Here is an 18148-nt window from a genome sequence, read left to right as displayed (position 1 = left end):
TTCAATTCCTCAGACTGTGTTCCAGAGCAGCTGCACCATTTTACATTCCCAGAAGTGTATGAGGGTTCCAATTTCCCCCAATCTCACCAATACTTGTTATTATCTGTCTTTTTATTATAGCCATCCTAGTGAGTGTGCTTTCTCCTTGTGGTTTTGATCTGCATTTCCCTGATGACTAATGATGTTGAGCATCTTTTCATGTGCTTCTGGACCATTTGTCTATCTTCTTTGGGGAAATGTCTATTCAGATCCTTTGCCCATGCTACAACATGGATAAAACCTAAAAACATTTAAAATTGTTTTTTTTTTTGTCTTTTTTACTGTTGAGTTACAGGAGTTCTTATATATCCTGAATATTAGATAACTGATTTGCAAATACTACAATTCTGTAGGTTGCCTTTTTACTTTCTTGATAGTGTGTTTGAAGCACAAACGTTTTTAATTGTGTTGAGTCCAATTTGTCTATTTTTTCTTTTGCTTGTGCTTTTGGTTTCGTATCTAAGAAACTGTTGCCTAATCCAAATTCATGAAGATTTACTCCATTTTCTTCTAAGAGTTTTACAGTTTTAGCTCTTACATTTAGGTCTTTGATCCGTTTTGAGTTAATTTATGCATATGATGTGAGGTAGGGGGCATGTAATTTTAATTCCCGCTCAGCCCCTCAATAATCATGTACCCTTTGGTAAGTTCCTGAACGTTTCAATTTCCTCATTAATAAAGTGGGAATAACAAATAGTACCTAAGATCATAAGGTTATGGTGAAGATAAAGAGAAAATGTACATAAATCACTTAGCAAAGTGCTTGAAGCATCCTAACTGCTCCATAAAAGTGGTAGTTATTAGTTATAATATGAACAATGGGTAAATGCTTTCAGAGAGGAGGTAGCACGAAGATGGGCAGCATTTCTGAGAAAGAATGTGGGATGGGGGAGGCTTGCTTAGTCTACGAGGAGGAGCCGATGTGGGATTGTTACGGGAGTGTCTGTCTTGGATAGACCACTATTTTAATTCCCGGGTCCATCCCAGAACTACTGAAAGGAGTCCCCTGGGCACAGAATCTGCATTTGTATCAACTCAATTTCCAGGGCGGGGTGTTGCGGGGTGGTGACGGTGGCCGCGCCGGCAACGCCGCCTTTATCCTTCAGGGGGCGGCCGAAGGACCGCGGCGGTCACGGCGGCTGCGCAAAACCCTCCCTTTCCCGGGCCGCCCCAGCCGGATCCACCCGGCTCAGCTGACAGCTCCAAACACGGAAGAGGCGGTGCAGAGCGCAGGTTGAGCCGGGCGTCTGTAGGCTGGCGCGGCCGTGGCGGTGAGGGGACCAGGGCTAGGGCGGAGGGCGGAACTTTCGGGCCCGGCACGGAGGGGTGGCCGGAAGGTACGGTGTGGACCGCGTTCCGGGCGCGCGAGGCAGCGAAGAGCGGCCGGGCTGGGACTGCTCAGTGGGCCCGAGCCCCCCAAATCCCGGACGGGGCGTCCCCAGCCGGGCCCGGCTGAGATCCCAGCCCCCTGGGGAGCTCAGAGGAGGAAGGGGAAGGTCCAGGCCCTGCTCGTTGGGGACGCCCGGGGCCGGCTCACACCTCCCACGTTCGTACAGCGCCCTCTGTGTCCGAGGGCTGGGGCAGGTAGCAAGGCTGGGGCTTGCCCCCGGGTTGTAGGTGAGTCGCACCAACAACGACTCAGCACGCCTGGTGGTGAGAGGGGGAGGCACCCGTGGCGGCGGGCTGGTTCCGGAGCCAGGGCTGACCCCAGCTCTGCAGTTGGCACGGTGTGGCCTGGGAGAATGAGTAGGATTTTCCCAGGCCCAAGGGAAACCCGGCGGAGGAGGGCTTCCCTCCCTAGTGTAGCAGGCTCCCGTTTGCCAAGGCTAATATTAAACTTGATGTCTCTCATCTGATGGCGCCGGGGTTTGTTCTTGTTCCTGGGTTACAGATGAAGAAAGAGAGTGGTCTGAACTCAGATTTAGTTATATACTAGCGGTGTGACCTTGGGCCTGAAAGGGACTTAAACTGTCATTTTTCTCATCTGTGTAATGGAATCAATAAGAGGACTTGCTTCATGGGGTTGTGGGAATCTAACAGGAGTTAATGCATTTAAAGGGCTTAGCACAATGCCTGACACACACTAAGAGCCCAGTAAGTGTTACTTTTCTTGGTGTTACTGTGAATCCTTCTTCTGGTGGGATGTGGCAGAGCAGTCACTGAAACTTAATGATTCTGGTCCCCAGTTTCAGCACACTGCATCTCATACCCATTCAGTTACTTTTTTTTCCTCAGTGTCAAACTGATGGCACTGCTAGATGCTGAGAACAACGCACACATGCAAAAGATTTTATCCTTGCCCTTAAGGAGCTAATGCAGTCCAGTGGTCCAAGTTCAGAGCATGCTATAATGATGCAAAGTGGGATGTGATGATGTCATAGGAAAGTTACAGTAAAAAAAAGTTTGCTGAATTTGTAAAGACTTGACATGTAATCGAAAATTTCTACATAGAATAGGGGCTTTGGACGTGGCTCTTGAAGGCTGAGTGGATAAAATGAAAATGAAATGTGGGTCTGCCATGTGAATTAAGGGACTGGGACAAAGTGGCAGCTGTAGAAGCTGGGGTCTGGTAGGGTAGGTCATGAGGAGCTGTTTACTGGAAACACTGCTTGGAGTAGAGTTTCTTAATCCTAGCTGCACTTAAGAATCACCTGGAGAGCTTGGATAACTACTGATGCTTGATTTAATTGCTCTAGAATATGGCCTGGGTATTGAGAGTTTAAAACGTGGTTCTCCAGGTGATTCTAATGTGCAGACAAGATGGAGAGCACAAACCTAAAACCAGAATCATAAATTCATCTTTCACGCCGTTTATAAATCTTCCTACAGGAAGAAACAGAAACTTAATTATGTTATCACCACGTACTATGTATGGTAAATTGTTTAAAATTAAATAAGATAATGTGAAAGGGCCTCATACAATATACAGTAGGTGCTCAATACATGTAAATTGATTCTGAATTTCATTCTTAGCTTCTTTGGGAGTCACACATCTGAGAATCTGCTTTAAAAATTACCATTTCATATAATATTTTTGCATATAATTTCATAGTGTTCTTAGGTTTCTCTGTAATCCATCTGTGGACCACCCTCCCCTTCCGCCTTACTCCCAGTTGAGAAATCTGGCTCTAAAACTTCCAGAATAGAACTTAAAAGTGTGTATGCAGGGGGCGCCTGGGTGGCACAGCGGTTAAGCGTCTGCCTTCGGCTCAGGGCGGGATCCCGGCGTTATGGGATCGAGCCCCACATCAGGCTCCTCCGCTATGAGCCTGCTTCTTCCTCTCCCACTCCCCCTGCTTGTGTTCCCTCTCTCGCTGGCTGTCTCTATCTCTGTTGAATAAATAAATAAAATCTTTAAAAAAAAATAAAAGTGTGTATGCATGCGTGCATGTGCATGCTTTTATTGTTTTGTTTTAAATATCTTGCTTTCATGATTAAGTTGACCTAATGTTGAGGGTCCCTAGCACGATTAATTCATTAGCAGGTGAGAGGAAATGAGGGGGATAGGAAATGAAGAAATAGAAGAAGCCGAAGAGGAAAGAAGAAACAAAAACAAAAGCAAACCCAGGAAAATATTTAGATGTTTGTTATGGGACTTGGTGTGCTCACGTCACATATGACCTTGGTATTCCACCTCGGCTCCTCCCAGGGCTGAAAGCGGTCAGATAAGGCTTGTCTCATTGCTGGGTACATGCACGTACCCCTTTAACCACGTGGCTCAGTTAGGCTCTCCTAGAGAAAGTAATATGCAGCCGTAGATTGGCCTTGACTGTGTGTTAAGATGTGTTTGCCGTGAGTGGTAATAACAAATTCAGAATTTAAATTTGGAGAGTGAGTCTTAACACCATCTTTTGTATTTTTTTTTCTGCAGATGGCAGGATTTCTATAGTATATCTAGTATGAGTTCCAGATCTTGGCCTTTTATCCAGCTTGGTCTCATCTCCACCTTCTGGAGGATAAATGGGATTTGCATAAATTCCAGATTCTGAACTGAAAAACAGACTGCATTGTTAATATCCTTTTCTTCTGGTTGTTACTAACAGGTACTGACTTACCTGAATGGGAACATGTCCCTGTGTTCTGTTTCGGATAAGGAGGCTGCTGAAGCAGAACCGTGATCAGCTGCTGGCAAGAAAATATTTTTTGGAAACGGAGTCATTTTAAATGAACTTATTCAAATTTTGTAGTGTCACCTTTTATAATGTCCTAACTTTTCGGTTGTGTGCATTTCAATTAAATTTTTTTTTTAGTTGAGAGGGGGCATATTTGCAAATCCAGTTATGGTCCAGTATTTTAATTGACAGAACTGTAATTTTTTTGTTGTTGCCTTAATAAAGTAATTTTCATAGATTCTCATAACATATTTTTCCACATATACATTATCTGAAATTGTGGTGCATCTTTCAGTTGATGTGCTTAAAAAGCATCGATTTTATATCATAATTGCAGCATATTTTTATTCTTAGTTTTGCCTGAAATAATGGTAAATCTTAAAATTGTTTTGACAAAGTATGGTACTTGAAAAATTTAATGCTCCTTTGCTGCCTTCTAAGTTATCTAACCCTCTCCTATAGTATCTGTCCCTGTAATGTTCTCTGGAACAGGGTGTTCTCAACTGGGAGTGGTCCCCCCGCTGCACCCCTGGGGGGGCATGCTGTTGGCATCTAGTAGGTGGAAGCCAGGGATGTTGGTACACATCCTGTGGGGCACAGGACAGCCTCCCACCGCAAAGAATGATTTGTTCCAAAGCGTCAGTAGTACTGAGCTTGAGAAAACCTGCCTTAGAGATTTCTGTGCATTTAAGAAATTCATTGATTTTTAGGAAGTATATCACATATACTTTAATCTTTCTGTGAACAAGGCACTTTGCTAGGTTTCGTGGACAAGTCAAAATTGTGATTTGTCCTTTTTTCCCTTTTTTAAAGATTTATTTATTTATTTCAGAGAGACAGAGCTTGAGCAGCAGGGGCAGAGGGTGAGGGAAGGAGAAACTCAAACAGACTCCACCCTGACATTAGAACCTGACACGGGGCTCGATTCCACAACCCTGGTATCACTACCTAAGCTGAAACCCAAGAGTCAGGAGCTTCACTGACTATGCCACCCAGGTGCCCCAATGATTTGTACTTTTTAAAAAAATTTTTTAAATTGTGCTTTTTTTTCTGAATCAGTGATAGCTACCTGATGAAGTCAGCAATTAGAACCATCATTTTTAAAAAAAATATTTATTTATTTGCCAGAGAGAGCACAAGTAGGTGGGAGCGGCAGGCAGAGGCAGAAGCAGGCTCCCTGCTGAACAAGGAGCCTGATTTGGGACTCGATCCCAGAGCCCTGGGATCATGACCTGAGCCCAAGGCAGAGGCTTAACTGACTGAGCCACCCAGGCGTCCCCACAACCATCATTTTTGAAAAAGCTGTCATTATTGCAAAGCTGCTGGAATATTAGATGTGTCATTTCTAGTAGCAGAAAAGTGAGAATATTGATTAATTCTTTGCAGTTGTTTGTGAGGAACTTTACTTTTTTTTTTGTACTACTAGAGTTTTCCAAACTCTGTGCCTTTTCTATTCTTAACTAATTTGAATGATTGTCTTCAGCTCCTCAGAAAATTAAATGTCGTCAGAAGATCGAGAAGCTCAGGAGGATGAATTGCTGGCCCTGGCGAGTATTTATGATGGAGATGAATTTAGAAAAGCAGAGTCTGTCCAAGGTGGAGAAACCAGGATCTATTTGGACTTGCCACAAAATTTCAAGATATTTGTGAGCGGTTAGTTAATAATATTCCCTTAAACAGATTTTGCTAAATAAAGGTTATTCTTAATTTCTTAGTGTACCCTAAATTATTTGTCATCTTGTATCTATAGGCATTAGTGGTAGATGGTAGTATTACAGATTGAACACATATTTCTGTTTTAATTGAAAATTGGACTGAGGATAAATAGTTCTCAATTTGATTCGCCTTTTGACCACTGAATTGGGATATTATCCTGCATATTTCATGCATTCTAATCTTCTAACTAGCAGTTTATCAGCTATGAGTCATTGGCTGTTAAATAGGGATAATAAAAAAGAAAATGACATAATGTATGTGAAAACGCTTGGAAAGTTTTAAAGTACCGTGGTGGTTGTTAATACTATTTGGTTTCCAGAATCATTTCAACTACCATAAACCTGTGACATATGCTGTTACTCTGTGACCTTTTGCTTCAGAAAAAAACAAAAAACTGCTGCTTTTGATACAAATGTTCACAGAAGACTTCGGTGCACACTTTCTCAAAAAGTTTCCACTATAAAGGCATTGAGTAAAGAAAGTAAGTGTGATAATTTAAAATGAAACTTTGATTGTGAGAGTGGTGTGTGCTGTATCTTGCCCTCAAGCCTGAGATCATTGTGTTGGCACAAATTCTCCCAACTATGATTCATAGATGGTTGGCACATGCTGCTCTAAGTAGGTCATGGCTCTTTAATAGAAATAAACATCCTTTTCTCTAGATTGCGTCTGTAATCATCTACTGTAAAACAACAACAAAAGAAAACATTGTGTTTTACTTGCTTATTAGTGTTAGGACTTGTGCTCAGAAGTGTATACGAGAATAAGTTATGTGTCTTCATTAGAAATTTCATGGTGCTTAGTATATTTCTCAAGAGCTTATGAAAGATTTTTTTTAAGGTGGTGGCTATGAAGTGAAAATTAGGAAATAGAAAGTGCTTTGGGGGAGGGTTTTTATACCCTCAACTAAAGCATTAGTCTTTCTTGAGCACCGCTCAACAGTAATGGACACTCAAGTGTTGACCAACTGATTCTTTCTAATCTTTGTTTTTGGTTCAGGCAATTCAAATGAGTGTCTCCAGAATGGTGGCTTTGAATACACCATTTGCTTTCTGCCTCCACTTGTGCTGAACTTTGAACTGCCACCAGATTATCCATCCTCCTCCCCACCTTCATTCACACTTAGTGGCAAATGGCTGTCACCAACTCAGGTTAGACCCGAAACTTAATTTCTCCTATCCATTTTTAGAAACTTTAAAAAATCATCTTTAATTGAAGACTACCTTGATGATCTTGAATTCATTGCATGAAGAACAAATGGCTTTGATTTTGTAATTTTTCCCCCTTGCCTTCATGAATCCTAATGTTAATGAATTGGAAATGTTTGATGTTTTAGAAAGGAATGGCAATGATTAGGATGACTAATCACTATGAATTGCAGTAGGAATAATTTTTAATCAAGTATATATATTTTTTCCTGATCTTGCTATTTTCCCATTTAATTTGCATTGTAATAGAGACGATAAGGTCCTTCTAATTCTCCTTAGATGTTGGTATTACTTTTTTTTCTTAGTTTCTTATCCATTCCTTAAATGAAAGATTTAACTGAAATTAGGAGGACTAAAGTTGAGCTGATGTAGTTAGAATAAACACATTTCCTAAGTAACCATAATAAGTGCTTTTATTTTTAGAGGTCTGTGTATTAATAACAAATAATTGTTGACTAGTCTCCCATGGATGTAAATACACACAAATAGAAATGTGTATGATTCCTACATCTCCTCTCTCAGGAACCTCGTATCATGAAGCCTTCGTTTCCTCCAGCTTACATATCCTTTTCTAATAACAACCTCGGCTCTTGATTGAGACATAAATATGACTTGAAGCTAATATAAAGTACTCTGGGATAGATAATGGATCAATAGCAGCTACTTTTCTAGAAATCATGATGAAGATTGATAGGCTGATGTATATTAAGACAAAAGCTGTCAGAGTTACTTCACCTTAAGGAACAGCTTGTCAGTTTTTCCCTTTTGATCATGGAGTTTTCATTCCACCCCACTGACCAGTCTAATCTTTCAGATGAGAGTGCGTTTGTAAAATTCAGCTTGTGGTTTAAAAACAAAATTAATTTAGAAAAAGGATAAGACATGTCAAATAAAAAAGGAATATTACCTAACATTCCGATATCTGTGCCCGAGGCAGTACATGCAAGACAGTGGATTATTTGCCCAAGAATATCAAGGCTGTTTGACATTTAGATCACAGAGAGTTGACTGAATTATTTAGATATTGATAATCTCATTTCTCCAGAGAGAAAACAAAACAAGGACAGATTCACTGAGCGTGTGGTTGCAGTTTCAGATTCCAGCCAAGTAGCATTGACTTCCTGCTGGCTTTTGGGAGTGTGGGGAGAGGAGAGTTGTTCATTATTTTATGTGTTAGAGCTGAAATTACAGTAGGATTCTTTATCAGATAAATTCTTGTGCATATAATTGACGTTTTAATTGGCCTTATATTCCTTCTTGGTTCAATTCTTGTTGTTTGCTGGGCCCTGATTCCTTGTCATTGTGAATCTCACCTGTTGATAGTGAAGTTGACACATGGTTCTGGGTTTCCCTGTATCAGGGTTGGTTCAGAAAAGGGAAGTGAGTTTAGCCTCATAGTATTTTCCATTATGTTTCTCCCACTATATATACATATACAGTCTCCTCCTATTCTTTTCCTCTTTCAATTCCCCCAACCTCACCTGCACCCCAGCTGCCTCTTTTGAGAAGGGGCTAGAAAAGGAAGGAGGATGGAGGAGAATGGCTTCTTCATTGGACTTCGTGGCTCAAATACTAGTCAGAGCTCCCCTTTTAGTATTTATTACATTTTACACATTTCAGCAGGTTTCTCAGAAGTATGATTGATCTTAGAAGCATATTCATGTAAATGTGAAAAAGTATTTTGCATGATATTTAACATAATAGGTTTTTAAGTTCAGGAAGTGTTTATGTTTGTGCCTATGTAGGGTTTGGTGAATGGCCGTACGTAGAGCAAGGAATAGAAAATGTGGTCCTTTTTCACTTGTTTAAATTTACACAATTTGTCTGCATCTGGAAGGCTTATTTTTTATGTTTAGCTAAAAAGAAAAGCTCCTTAATTCCTGAGCTGTACTTACCAATATTTTACATTTCTAATGGAAAATCCTCTTATATTTCCCTTTCAAATTGAACAAACCACCTCTAAAGAGGAAAAGTCGAAGTCGTTTAAACTTTGGTTGCTTAGCTTAGGAAGTGTGAGCTTTCCCTATGGCAGCAAAACCATGTTGAGGTCTTATAATCATGTCCAGGTTCCATATCATTCTGTCTTCCTCCATTAACCAGGATCTCATGTAAGCCCAGATTGCTTAGTTAAAACCAGCTTGTAAATCTGACTAACAAGGATTCTGAGGTTGGATTCTGTTAGTGATTCTTTCACATGAGTTGGCTTTTTGATAGGACTGGAAAAGTTAGAATTAAGAACTTGGAGTAGATTTTTAAACTGCTCTCCTTCTAACATTATGCAGGGTACCTCCAGGACTAGGACTCCAAAGGAATAGAAGTAGTTCATTTTAGAGCTCCATCTCTTTCTCCTGCATGAGATACATAGCAATACTAACACAACAAAGAAAAGACAAAATATCCTCCATTTCAGTGGCTCATATGTAAACCTATAGTCTTGCCATTTCTCTCGTTTTCAGGTTACTTTTAGCTTCTGACTGTGTGTTCTGCTGTGACTCACGTTGCTGAATAGTGTAAGAAGTGCTCCGCTAAGAATATCGGTGCTCTTTGCAGCGCAGTTTAGCACAGCAGTAAAAAAATCATGTTAGGAATTGTAAGGGTTTAACTTAGAAGTTAAAAAGATTGCAAGAGAAGTGAGGAGTTGACAGTATCTTCACCTTTCCACACTCACCAGCACCCTCCTGTGCTCTCTCCTAGCTCTCAGCTCTCTGCAAGCACTTAGACAACCTGTGGGAAGAACACCGTGGCAGTGTGGTCCTGTTTGCTTGGATGCAGTTTCTTAAGGAAGAGACCCTGGCATACTTGAATATCGTCTCTCCTTTTGAGCTCAAGATGGGTTCTCAGAAAAAGGTGCAGAGAAGGACGGCTCAGGCCTCTCCCAACACAGAGCTAGATTTTGGAGGAGCTGCTGGATCGGATGCAGACCAGGAGGAGGCTGTGGATGAGAGAGCTGTGCAGGATGTGGAATCACTGTCGAGTCTGATCCAGGAAATCTTGGACTTCGATCAAGCTCAGCAGATCAAATGCTTTAACAGTAAATTGTTCCTGTGCAATATCTGTTTCTGTGAGAAGCTGGGTAGTGAATGCATGTACTTCTTGGAATGCAGGCATGTGTACTGCAAAGCCTGTCTAAAGGACTACTTTGAAATCCAGATCAGAGATGGCCAAGTTCAGTGCCTCAACTGCCCAGAACCCAAGTGCCCTTCGGTGGCCACTCCTGGTCAGGTAATCCTCTACTCTGCTCACAGCTGCCTCCTGATTCTCTTTCACCAGGGAGCATCTTCTCAGGAACTTCTCTTGTTAGGGCTCATCAGGGCAGCCTGAGGCCTTAGGGCGCGCCCGCAAGTAGTTTCAGTGTATCCATCAAGAATGCCGTGGTTTTTTTTTTTTTTTTTTTTAAGATTTTATTTATTTATTTGACAGAGAGACAGCCAGCCAGATAGGGAACACAAGCAGGGGGAGTGGGAGAGGAAGAGGCAGGCTTCCAGTGGAGGAGCCTAATGTGGGGCTCGATCCCACAATGCCAGGATCACGGCCTGAGCCAAAGACAGACGCTTAACAACTGTGCTACCCAGGTGCCCCAAGAATGCCGTGGTCTTAACTCAGCTGTTGAACCAAATGTAAATGCTTCCTCTGCTGGCCTGGGCATGAGCAGTTCTTGGCAGGGATGAGTGTCAGAAAAGTAATTGTAAAGTGTTCTGGTGATTTACTTAGTTTATATAAGGGGATCCCATCAACCTTGGAGAATCACTAGCCTGCCTTTGTGTGAGGCTGGGATCCGAAGGGCATATTCCTTGGAATGGTTAACAGAATCAGGGACAGCATACTTGGTTTGACATTTCTTTTTTTGTCAACTTTATTAAGCCATAAATGTACCCATTTAAAGTGTACAGTTGGCTTAGCTTTGACACATGTGTAGACCATGTAGCCACCCTCTCAGTCCAGGTATAGACTTGGCCACATTTGGTTTGATTTTGAAGTAAGAGAGTTTTAGTTCATGTGCATCTAGTTAGCACCAGCATTTTAAGGATCTCCTCAGAATCAGAACTGGTTGGGAAATCCTCACATTTATGTGTTTTCTATTTCCCTCCAGGTCAAAGAGCTAGTGGAAACAGAGTTGTTTGCCCGTTATGACCGCCTTCTCCTCCAGTCCACCTTGGACCTGATGGCGGACGTGGTGTACTGTCCCCGCCCGTGCTGCCAGTTGCCTGTGATGCAGGAGCCTGGCTGCACCATGGGCATCTGCTCCAGTTGCAATTTTGCCTTCTGTACCTTGTGCAGATTGACTTACCACGGCGTCTCTCCATGTAAGGTAACTGCAGGTGAGTTGTAACTGTGTGAACTCGATCCTCCTGCCCTCCACACAAACACACACACACACACACACACACACACAACCCCAAGAAAAAGCTTGAACTCTTTAATCCTATAATTTAGAAATGTTAATTCAACAGATACTTTTGTTTCAGTTACTGCCCTAGGCTCTGGAGATACGGTAGTGACCAAATACCCTTATGGAACTTAAATTAAATTTTAATGGTGGAGACAGGCAAATGAAATAATAAGAATATTAGATGGTCGTAAGTGCTATGGAGGAAGAAAAGTAAGGCAAGGACAGGATATGAAATGTTCTGAAGCTTGGGATTTTACTTAGGGAAATAAAGGGGAAGACCTCAGTGGTAAAGTAGTTTGAATAAAGACTAGAAGGAACTAAGGAAACAAGCCATGGAGATAGCTGGGGCGGGGGAAGACGACAGAAGAAATGGCAAGGTAATTTCCATCTATGAACATGGGATAATGCAGCTCCTGGTTGGCCAGTGCAGACTGTCTTAGCTGCCACTCTTGTTTCCATGGCACGTATGTCTTTTTTTTTTTTTTTTAAGATTTTATTTATTTATTTGACAGACAGTGAAAGAGGGAACACAAGTAGGGTGATGTGAGAGGGAGAAGCAGGCTTCCGGCTGAGCAGGGATTCCCAATGCGGGGCTTGGGGCTCGATCCCGGGACCTGAGCTGAAGGCAAATGCTTAACGACTGAGCCATCCAGGCGCCCCAAACCATGGCACATATGTCTGATCAGTCATCAAGTTCTTTATCATTGAGTCCAGGAAAGCCTCAGAATCTTCCTCAACCCTTAGTGCTTCAGAGAGCCACCATTTATTGAAGTGGGCACGGGAGGTGAAAGCTGTTTGTAATTCTGTTCTAAATAAGGATTGAGAAACCAGCCCTCTGACCTCGGTTTAACTGGACTTTGATGACTTAGTCTTTCTTACACTAACAGGGGTAATGATAATAGCTATTACATAGGGTTATTTTAAGGATCAAATAAACTATCGTAGTGCTACTCCAAACTTGTATTGTTGTTACACTGGTCTGTGACAAGATAAAGAAAGAAATGGAGTGTCAGGGCTAGAAAGTTAGAGTGATTTCACAGAGTAATTTTATGTCAGATCTAATAAAAATTTAAGCTTATATTTCTTTCTTTTTGTAATTTTCCTAATAATTCATTTGATTGTATTTTGCAAAAGTTTTGGTCCTTGACAGAGTGGTGGGGGAAAAAACTGGCCCTTTACCATGGATAGTTTGAGAACAACAGGCTAATCTGTGTAAAATGCAAATGGTAGCTGTTAATGCCATTATTAGGATAGTTACTAATGGCTCCTGTTAGCAGAGTGTTATTATCTCCAACAAAGTAGCCCTAAGAGGAAAATGACTAGATTCTTCCAGTTGCCTAGAACAGAGTCTTGTAGTGCGTATGGGCAGATGGGATGGAGAATTTACCAGAGTATAATAGAAGCCTTTGCTTTAGACTTCTATAACCTTATCATTGAGAGGCTGAAGCACGTATCAGGTGTTTCATAGCATTTGTGGAAGAAATCAAAGAAGCTTGGGGGCTTCAGCAAAATTAAGAATCTCTTTCTGTATCTATCTGTATCGGTATATCTCTATATACATATTAGATACTACTATGTAAAGTGTATGAAATACAATTATTTTGAGAACATTAGAGTGATAATCTTTGTCCTGCATCTGAGTGAAGCAATAGAACAGTGCAGCGAGATTGAAGAATATCGGGGGAAAGGTTGACTGGAGGATCTTTGCAGGACCTGCGGGTGGTAAATTGTAGTCACTGACTTTTTTTATCTACAGAATTGAACAGTCTTTGCTCTTGAGCCAAAGATGCTTTTGTTTATTTGTTAGGCCTTGTTACTGTCAAATGATGAGTGATGCTGACTTCGTGGAAAATCAGTGTCTCTTTCAACCTTTGTGTCTTTTAGCTAAGTCAGTCTTTAACTGTGTGCTACTAGTTGCACAAACGTGCCAACATTAGTAAGTCAGAATCAGCAAAAAAGATGACCTCTTATTCCAACACCTTGTGCAAGTCCAGCTTCTCTGGCCGGAGCGTTCTTTTACATTCTTTGTCATTTGTACATGTGTCATTTTTACCTACTTATAACCTAAATCTGCCTTTTTCTGGATTCTGTAATGAGTATTTTAATTGAGTTGTAGCCATCTCATAAGTTTTTAATAACTAAATATTATGTCATTAAATGGCTCTTTCACATGTGGTTATTCCCTTGGACATTTAATTTGTTTGCCATTGTTATATGCAGCTCCATGCATATAACTGTACTTTGGATTATTTCCTCATGATTAAAGTTCCCGTAATAGCATTATTGAATAACCAAAGGTTATGACCATTTTTTAATGGTTTTTAGATAGCTTTGCAAAGTTGTTTAAAAGTTAATTTTCCATTTCACTTTCCAGAGAAATTAATGGACTTACGAAATGAGTACCTGCAAGCAGATGAGGCCAATAAAAGATTTTTGGAACAGAGGTATGGTAAGAGGGTGATTCAGAAGGCACTGGAAGAGATGGAAAGTAAGGAATGGCTAGAAAAGAACTCAAAGAGCTGCCCGTGCTGTGGGACTCCCATAGAGGTAAAGGTTCGGGCCCGACTTGGCAGACAGACTTACAGGCTTGTTAGGGTTGCTTTAACAAGCCTATTAATTTTATGACTAAGAAAACACATTTATTAAACCTTCTTACTTGTAAAATGCAAATTCACTACTAAATATTGTTATTGATCTTCAGTGTATGTAGACTTAGGTTTTTAAAATGCTTTCATGGAGTGAAAATTGTTCTCACATTGTATCCGTAACAAAACTGAATGGGTCATGAGGGAGCCTATTGGAGCTACAAGTAACTCTTAACTCCTCTACATGATTAAAAAAAAAAAATCAAGCCTGACCTCTTAGAACTATTTATCTTGGAATTTAACACACTTGCTTACGAAGCATAAACTTAGGAAATGAAGACATTTTCCTATTAATCTGAGCCAAAATAGACATTTAAATCTGTTGCTTCTTGGCAAAATCGTAATATATTTTAAAGTCGGAATTTATCTTTGCATTTGGTTCTCCTATTCCAATCCATTATGTCTGAACTGGAGCTGGTGGTGATTCCCCAGTTACCCTATAAGGAAACTGGCATTCTGTTTAAGCACGTCAGCCATGCTTCAGCCCTGTGTTACAATGGAGGACTTGGTACCAAATGTTTACCTAGATTTGTGTAAAAAGTTTAAAGTCACACATATTAAATCCAAACATTTTAATATTAATTTACACGTTCAGCTTATAATATACATGTTTGGTTTCTATCTACTGTTTATCAGAAAAGATTTGGGAAAGTATCTAGTTGTAGGTACATCTGCCAAATATTTTCTGTATTTTGCTTGTAAAGCAACTGAGGAAAGCATTTAATAGTTAAAGTATGTTACCTGTATAACTCAAGCCTGCCTGGGGAAAAAGATGTCTAGGGGACGGTTGTACTCGATCTTTTTGGCATGTGCTTTTCTCTTTTGCTTTTATAGCCTTGATATTATTCTCTTTCTATCTTTTCCACCAGAAATTAGATGGGTGTAACAAGATGACATGTACTGGCTGTATGCAATATTTCTGCTGGATTTGCATGGGTTCTCTCTCTAGAGCAAACCCTTATAAACATTTCACTGATCCTGCTTCCCCGTGTTTTAACCGGTATGTATACATCATCCCCTGGTCTCAGCAGCAATTTTTGGTTCTTCATTTGTAGACCACTTTATTTAGAGAATTCTCTTAAACATTTTCTCACATATATGATCTTTTATATTTTCTAGAAAGTGAGTTTATGACGAAAAATATGTTACCTGGATATTTTCTTTTTTATCCTCCTCAACTTCTTATAGTGAAAATTTGCAAACCTACAGAAGAGGTGAAAGTTGAAAGAGTATGATTAGTAGAATACCGTCTACCAAAATGAACAAGTGATAGTATTTTATCATATTTGTTTTCCAGTACTTGATCCTAAGTTGGAGATAGGATGCTTTATCTCTCAATACTTCCACATTGTCTCCTAAGATAAGAAAATTCTTCTACATAACAGCAATACTTAAATTTAACAACGAAGGCATACTATCATCTAATAAACATGTTTAAAACTTCCCAAATATCCCTAGAAAATCTTTTAAAGCTCTTTTACTGAACCAGGATATAATCAAGTTCAGACATTTTACTTGGTTCTGTCTCTTCAGTCTCTTAATATACAAGAATTTTGCCCACCTTTTTTTGTATGTGTTGAGGGGAACATTGACATTTGAGACAGTCCAGGCCACTCGTACTGTAGAGAACATCGTACTTTCTAGAGTTTTGCTTCTCCCTGTTGTCTTTTAGTTAGTTTCTCTGTCCTCTCTAGTTCCTGTAAATTGGAAGTTAGCTCTAGACTCAGTGTGAATAGATTTCGAGTTACATTTTTGACAAGAATACTTCCTGAGGGGTGATGTGTACCTTATATTGTAACACAGTAGGTCCATAATGTCTGGTTGTCCCACGTTAGTATGCCGGTCAATTCTATTGTTTGCTCCATTGTAAATGTCAGTTTTCTTTTTTGTTGTTAGTAAGTAATCTCTGGGGTGATTTCTTGGCACAGTGTGAATATCCTGTTTTTCAACAGCTCTGATTTTGGCATTAGTTGATGACCTTTGTGAAGAGGCATCTGTCTAGTATCTACAATCACTGGTGTTACTAAATTATAAGAGAAATTGAAGAAACAAGCTCTGTCTGTGAACTGCTGTAAATCTAATGTTGAAAATTGCATCAATTTTAGGTAACATAGGGAAAGAGAACAAGTTGGCAGCTATAAAACATTATACCAGTGGAGCGTGCAAGGACAACGAAGCAGAGAGTAGAGTGATTCATATGTAACAGAGTTATGGTGGTTTGGAAGAGTTCCCCTTCTAGCTTGCTTGACTTCCCCAGTCCTGGCTTAATTCCATTTACTGTACACGTTGAGTATCAGTTTTTTGATACCCATTTCCAATTATTGTTAATCCTTGGCCCTAGAGAGTTTGTCTGGATCTGAAAGGGCTATTCTTGTAAACTTTAAGACAGCTTGTTCAGAGGGAGCCGTATTTCAGCCCTCCTCAGTGTAGTGATTAAAGGAAAGGAAAAGATCCACAATGTTTTCAGAAGAGTAGAGAGAGTAATTTTGAGAGAAAGAAAGAGATGATAAAGTGTTTCCCAGGTGCCTACAAATGTACCTTATTTTATGCTTCCAGGTTGTTCCATGCTGTGGATGTTAATGGAGATATTTGGGAAGATGAGATTGAAGACTAGTTAACGCCTCCTACTCAAGATAAGGAAGTGGAATGGTTTGCCCTAATCTTTTGTCTAGTACACAAGATAACTTTGCAGGATATTTAGGGTACCATTAATTCACTCTTCCTTTGTAGAAGATGTGGAAGAGCAAGGTTTATATTTTCGTGTGGTACTACTGATTAAGGCACATTCATATGTTTTTCAATTTAAGATAGAGAAAATTATAAGCCAAAGGTTCAGAAAATGAAAACTAGAGAATATTAAATACTACAGTGTGCCCAAAGCTCTGAATAGTTAAAAAGTAAATATTTATTTTCTTCCCCAAGCTTTAGGTGAGGAGAGGAGTAAAGAGTTAAATTTACAGACCTTTTTATCTGAAAGCATCCCTCTAAGGCATTATGTGGGAGTCCCCTCAGTACTGCTCCTTATAACTGGGGTGGGTAGAAAGAAGCCTTATTAAAATTGTACTGAGAGCCTGATCTCATTAACTCCGTGTTACATTCCTTTGAACCTACGTTTCTGCCAAGTTAATTCTTTCTTTGGAGGAAGCCCTTTACTCTGTAACTGATTGGATGGCCCAGTGTCATTTGGATCTACTGCTTTTCAGAATAGAAATTTATAGATAATTTAAAAAATATTTTTAATGCCATAAACACTGTGGGTCACCTGGTATTTATTAGTGGTGTGCAGTCCACTGGTTTTGAGCCAAGTCTAGAATTTAATGATATTGGCCCAGAAGAGTTTCAGTCCCATTCAGCTCTTCTGGGCCGTAGAGCCTAGATTCAAGATGACTTGTCTTTGCTACCTTTTGTTCTGTCTTCTCTCCCTTCACTCTTACCCTGCCTTCCCTCAGTAAGGACGATTTTAATATTAACTCCAGCAGCTCATATTTTTATTTCTGCTGGAGTAAGAGAAAGCCTAATATATTCCCAAGTTGAACAAGCTGTACTTTCTTTAATTACCTCCATTTTGAACTCCACACCATTGTAGTTCCAGTCCTCATTTTCTGGATTCTTTTTAAAGGTCTTCTCTAATGAGCTACGGAAATTTGGCTTCCTACCCTTTTTTTGTAACAGCACTGTTTGGGGGGATAATTTTAATTCCTAGATCCCTGTTTCTGGGTTTTGATGGCTTTTTGAAAAATTGTCTTTCCTTATGGTTTGGTGAATGGCTTGGTAGCAAAATAAGACTTTTTTGAAAAAGAGGACAGAGGGATACAGCTGCAGCTGTGAACATGTTCTTTTTTCCCAAAGTGTCATTGAAAACTGGGGAATCACTTTTAACCATTTTATGTGTGTGTATATCCAGAGTCAGCGAGGACTGTTTCTGGATTGTCAATGAGGCTGCTTAATCTTAAAAATAAAAGTAATTTAAAAATTGTCTTATAATTAGAGCAGAGTGCCTGCTATTCTGTCTCCAAGGCAACTGATCACATTTTTAAA

The 18148-nt window shown here is 40.1% G+C and overlaps 1 protein-coding gene across 9 annotated transcripts; it reads left to right on the top strand.

Moving 5' to 3' along the window:
- The first annotated feature begins 1186 nt into the window (after nt 1–1186).
- On the top strand, nt 1187–17194 carry RNF14 (ring finger protein 14). 9 transcript variants are annotated; one of them, XM_087862187.1, is made up of 10 exons: nt 1520–1656; nt 3911–4082; nt 4984–5147; nt 5635–5804; nt 6867–7018; nt 9770–10297; nt 11166–11394; nt 13840–14012; nt 14980–15110; nt 16667–17194. In XM_087862187.1, the coding sequence occupies exons 4-10, from the start codon at nt 5651–5653 to the stop codon at nt 16722–16724; spliced, it is 1425 nt and encodes a 474-aa protein (XP_087718313.1). In that variant the 5' UTR covers nt 1520–1656; nt 3911–4082; nt 4984–5147; nt 5635–5650; the 3' UTR covers nt 16725–17194. The 9 variants fall into 9 exon arrangements, with proteins under 9 accessions (XP_087718311.1, XP_087718315.1, XP_087718312.1 ...); XM_087862185.1 differs by lacking the exons at nt 1520–1656; nt 4984–5147 and adding an exon at nt 1187–1310; XM_087862186.1 differs by lacking the exons at nt 1520–1656; nt 4984–5147 and adding an exon at nt 1303–1376.
- Nucleotides 17195–18148: the final 954 nt, after the last annotated feature.

This window comes from Ursus americanus, chromosome 5 (assembly GCF_024610735.1).
Source record: "Ursus americanus isolate L20-20 chromosome 5, mUrsAme1.1.p, whole genome shotgun sequence".
NCBI classification, from domain to species: domain Eukaryota; kingdom Metazoa; phylum Chordata; class Mammalia; order Carnivora; family Ursidae; genus Ursus; species Ursus americanus.
This window is presented reverse-complemented; position numbering and strand designations above follow the sequence as displayed.

Excerpts from the sequence above, each read along its gene's own strand:
- RNF14 (XM_087862185.1), top strand. The coding sequence starts at position 5,651 with ATGTCGTCAGAAGATCGAGAAGCTCAGGAGGATGAATTGCTGGCCCTG. Across the intron at positions 10,298-11,165 it reads CGGTGGCCACTCCTGGTCAG|GTCAAAGAGCTAGTGGAAAC; the intron begins GTAATCCTCTAC and ends ATTTCCCTCCAG. Across the intron at positions 15,111-16,666 it reads GCTTCCCCGTGTTTTAACCG|GTTGTTCCATGCTGTGGATG; the intron begins GTATGTATACAT and ends TTATGCTTCCAG.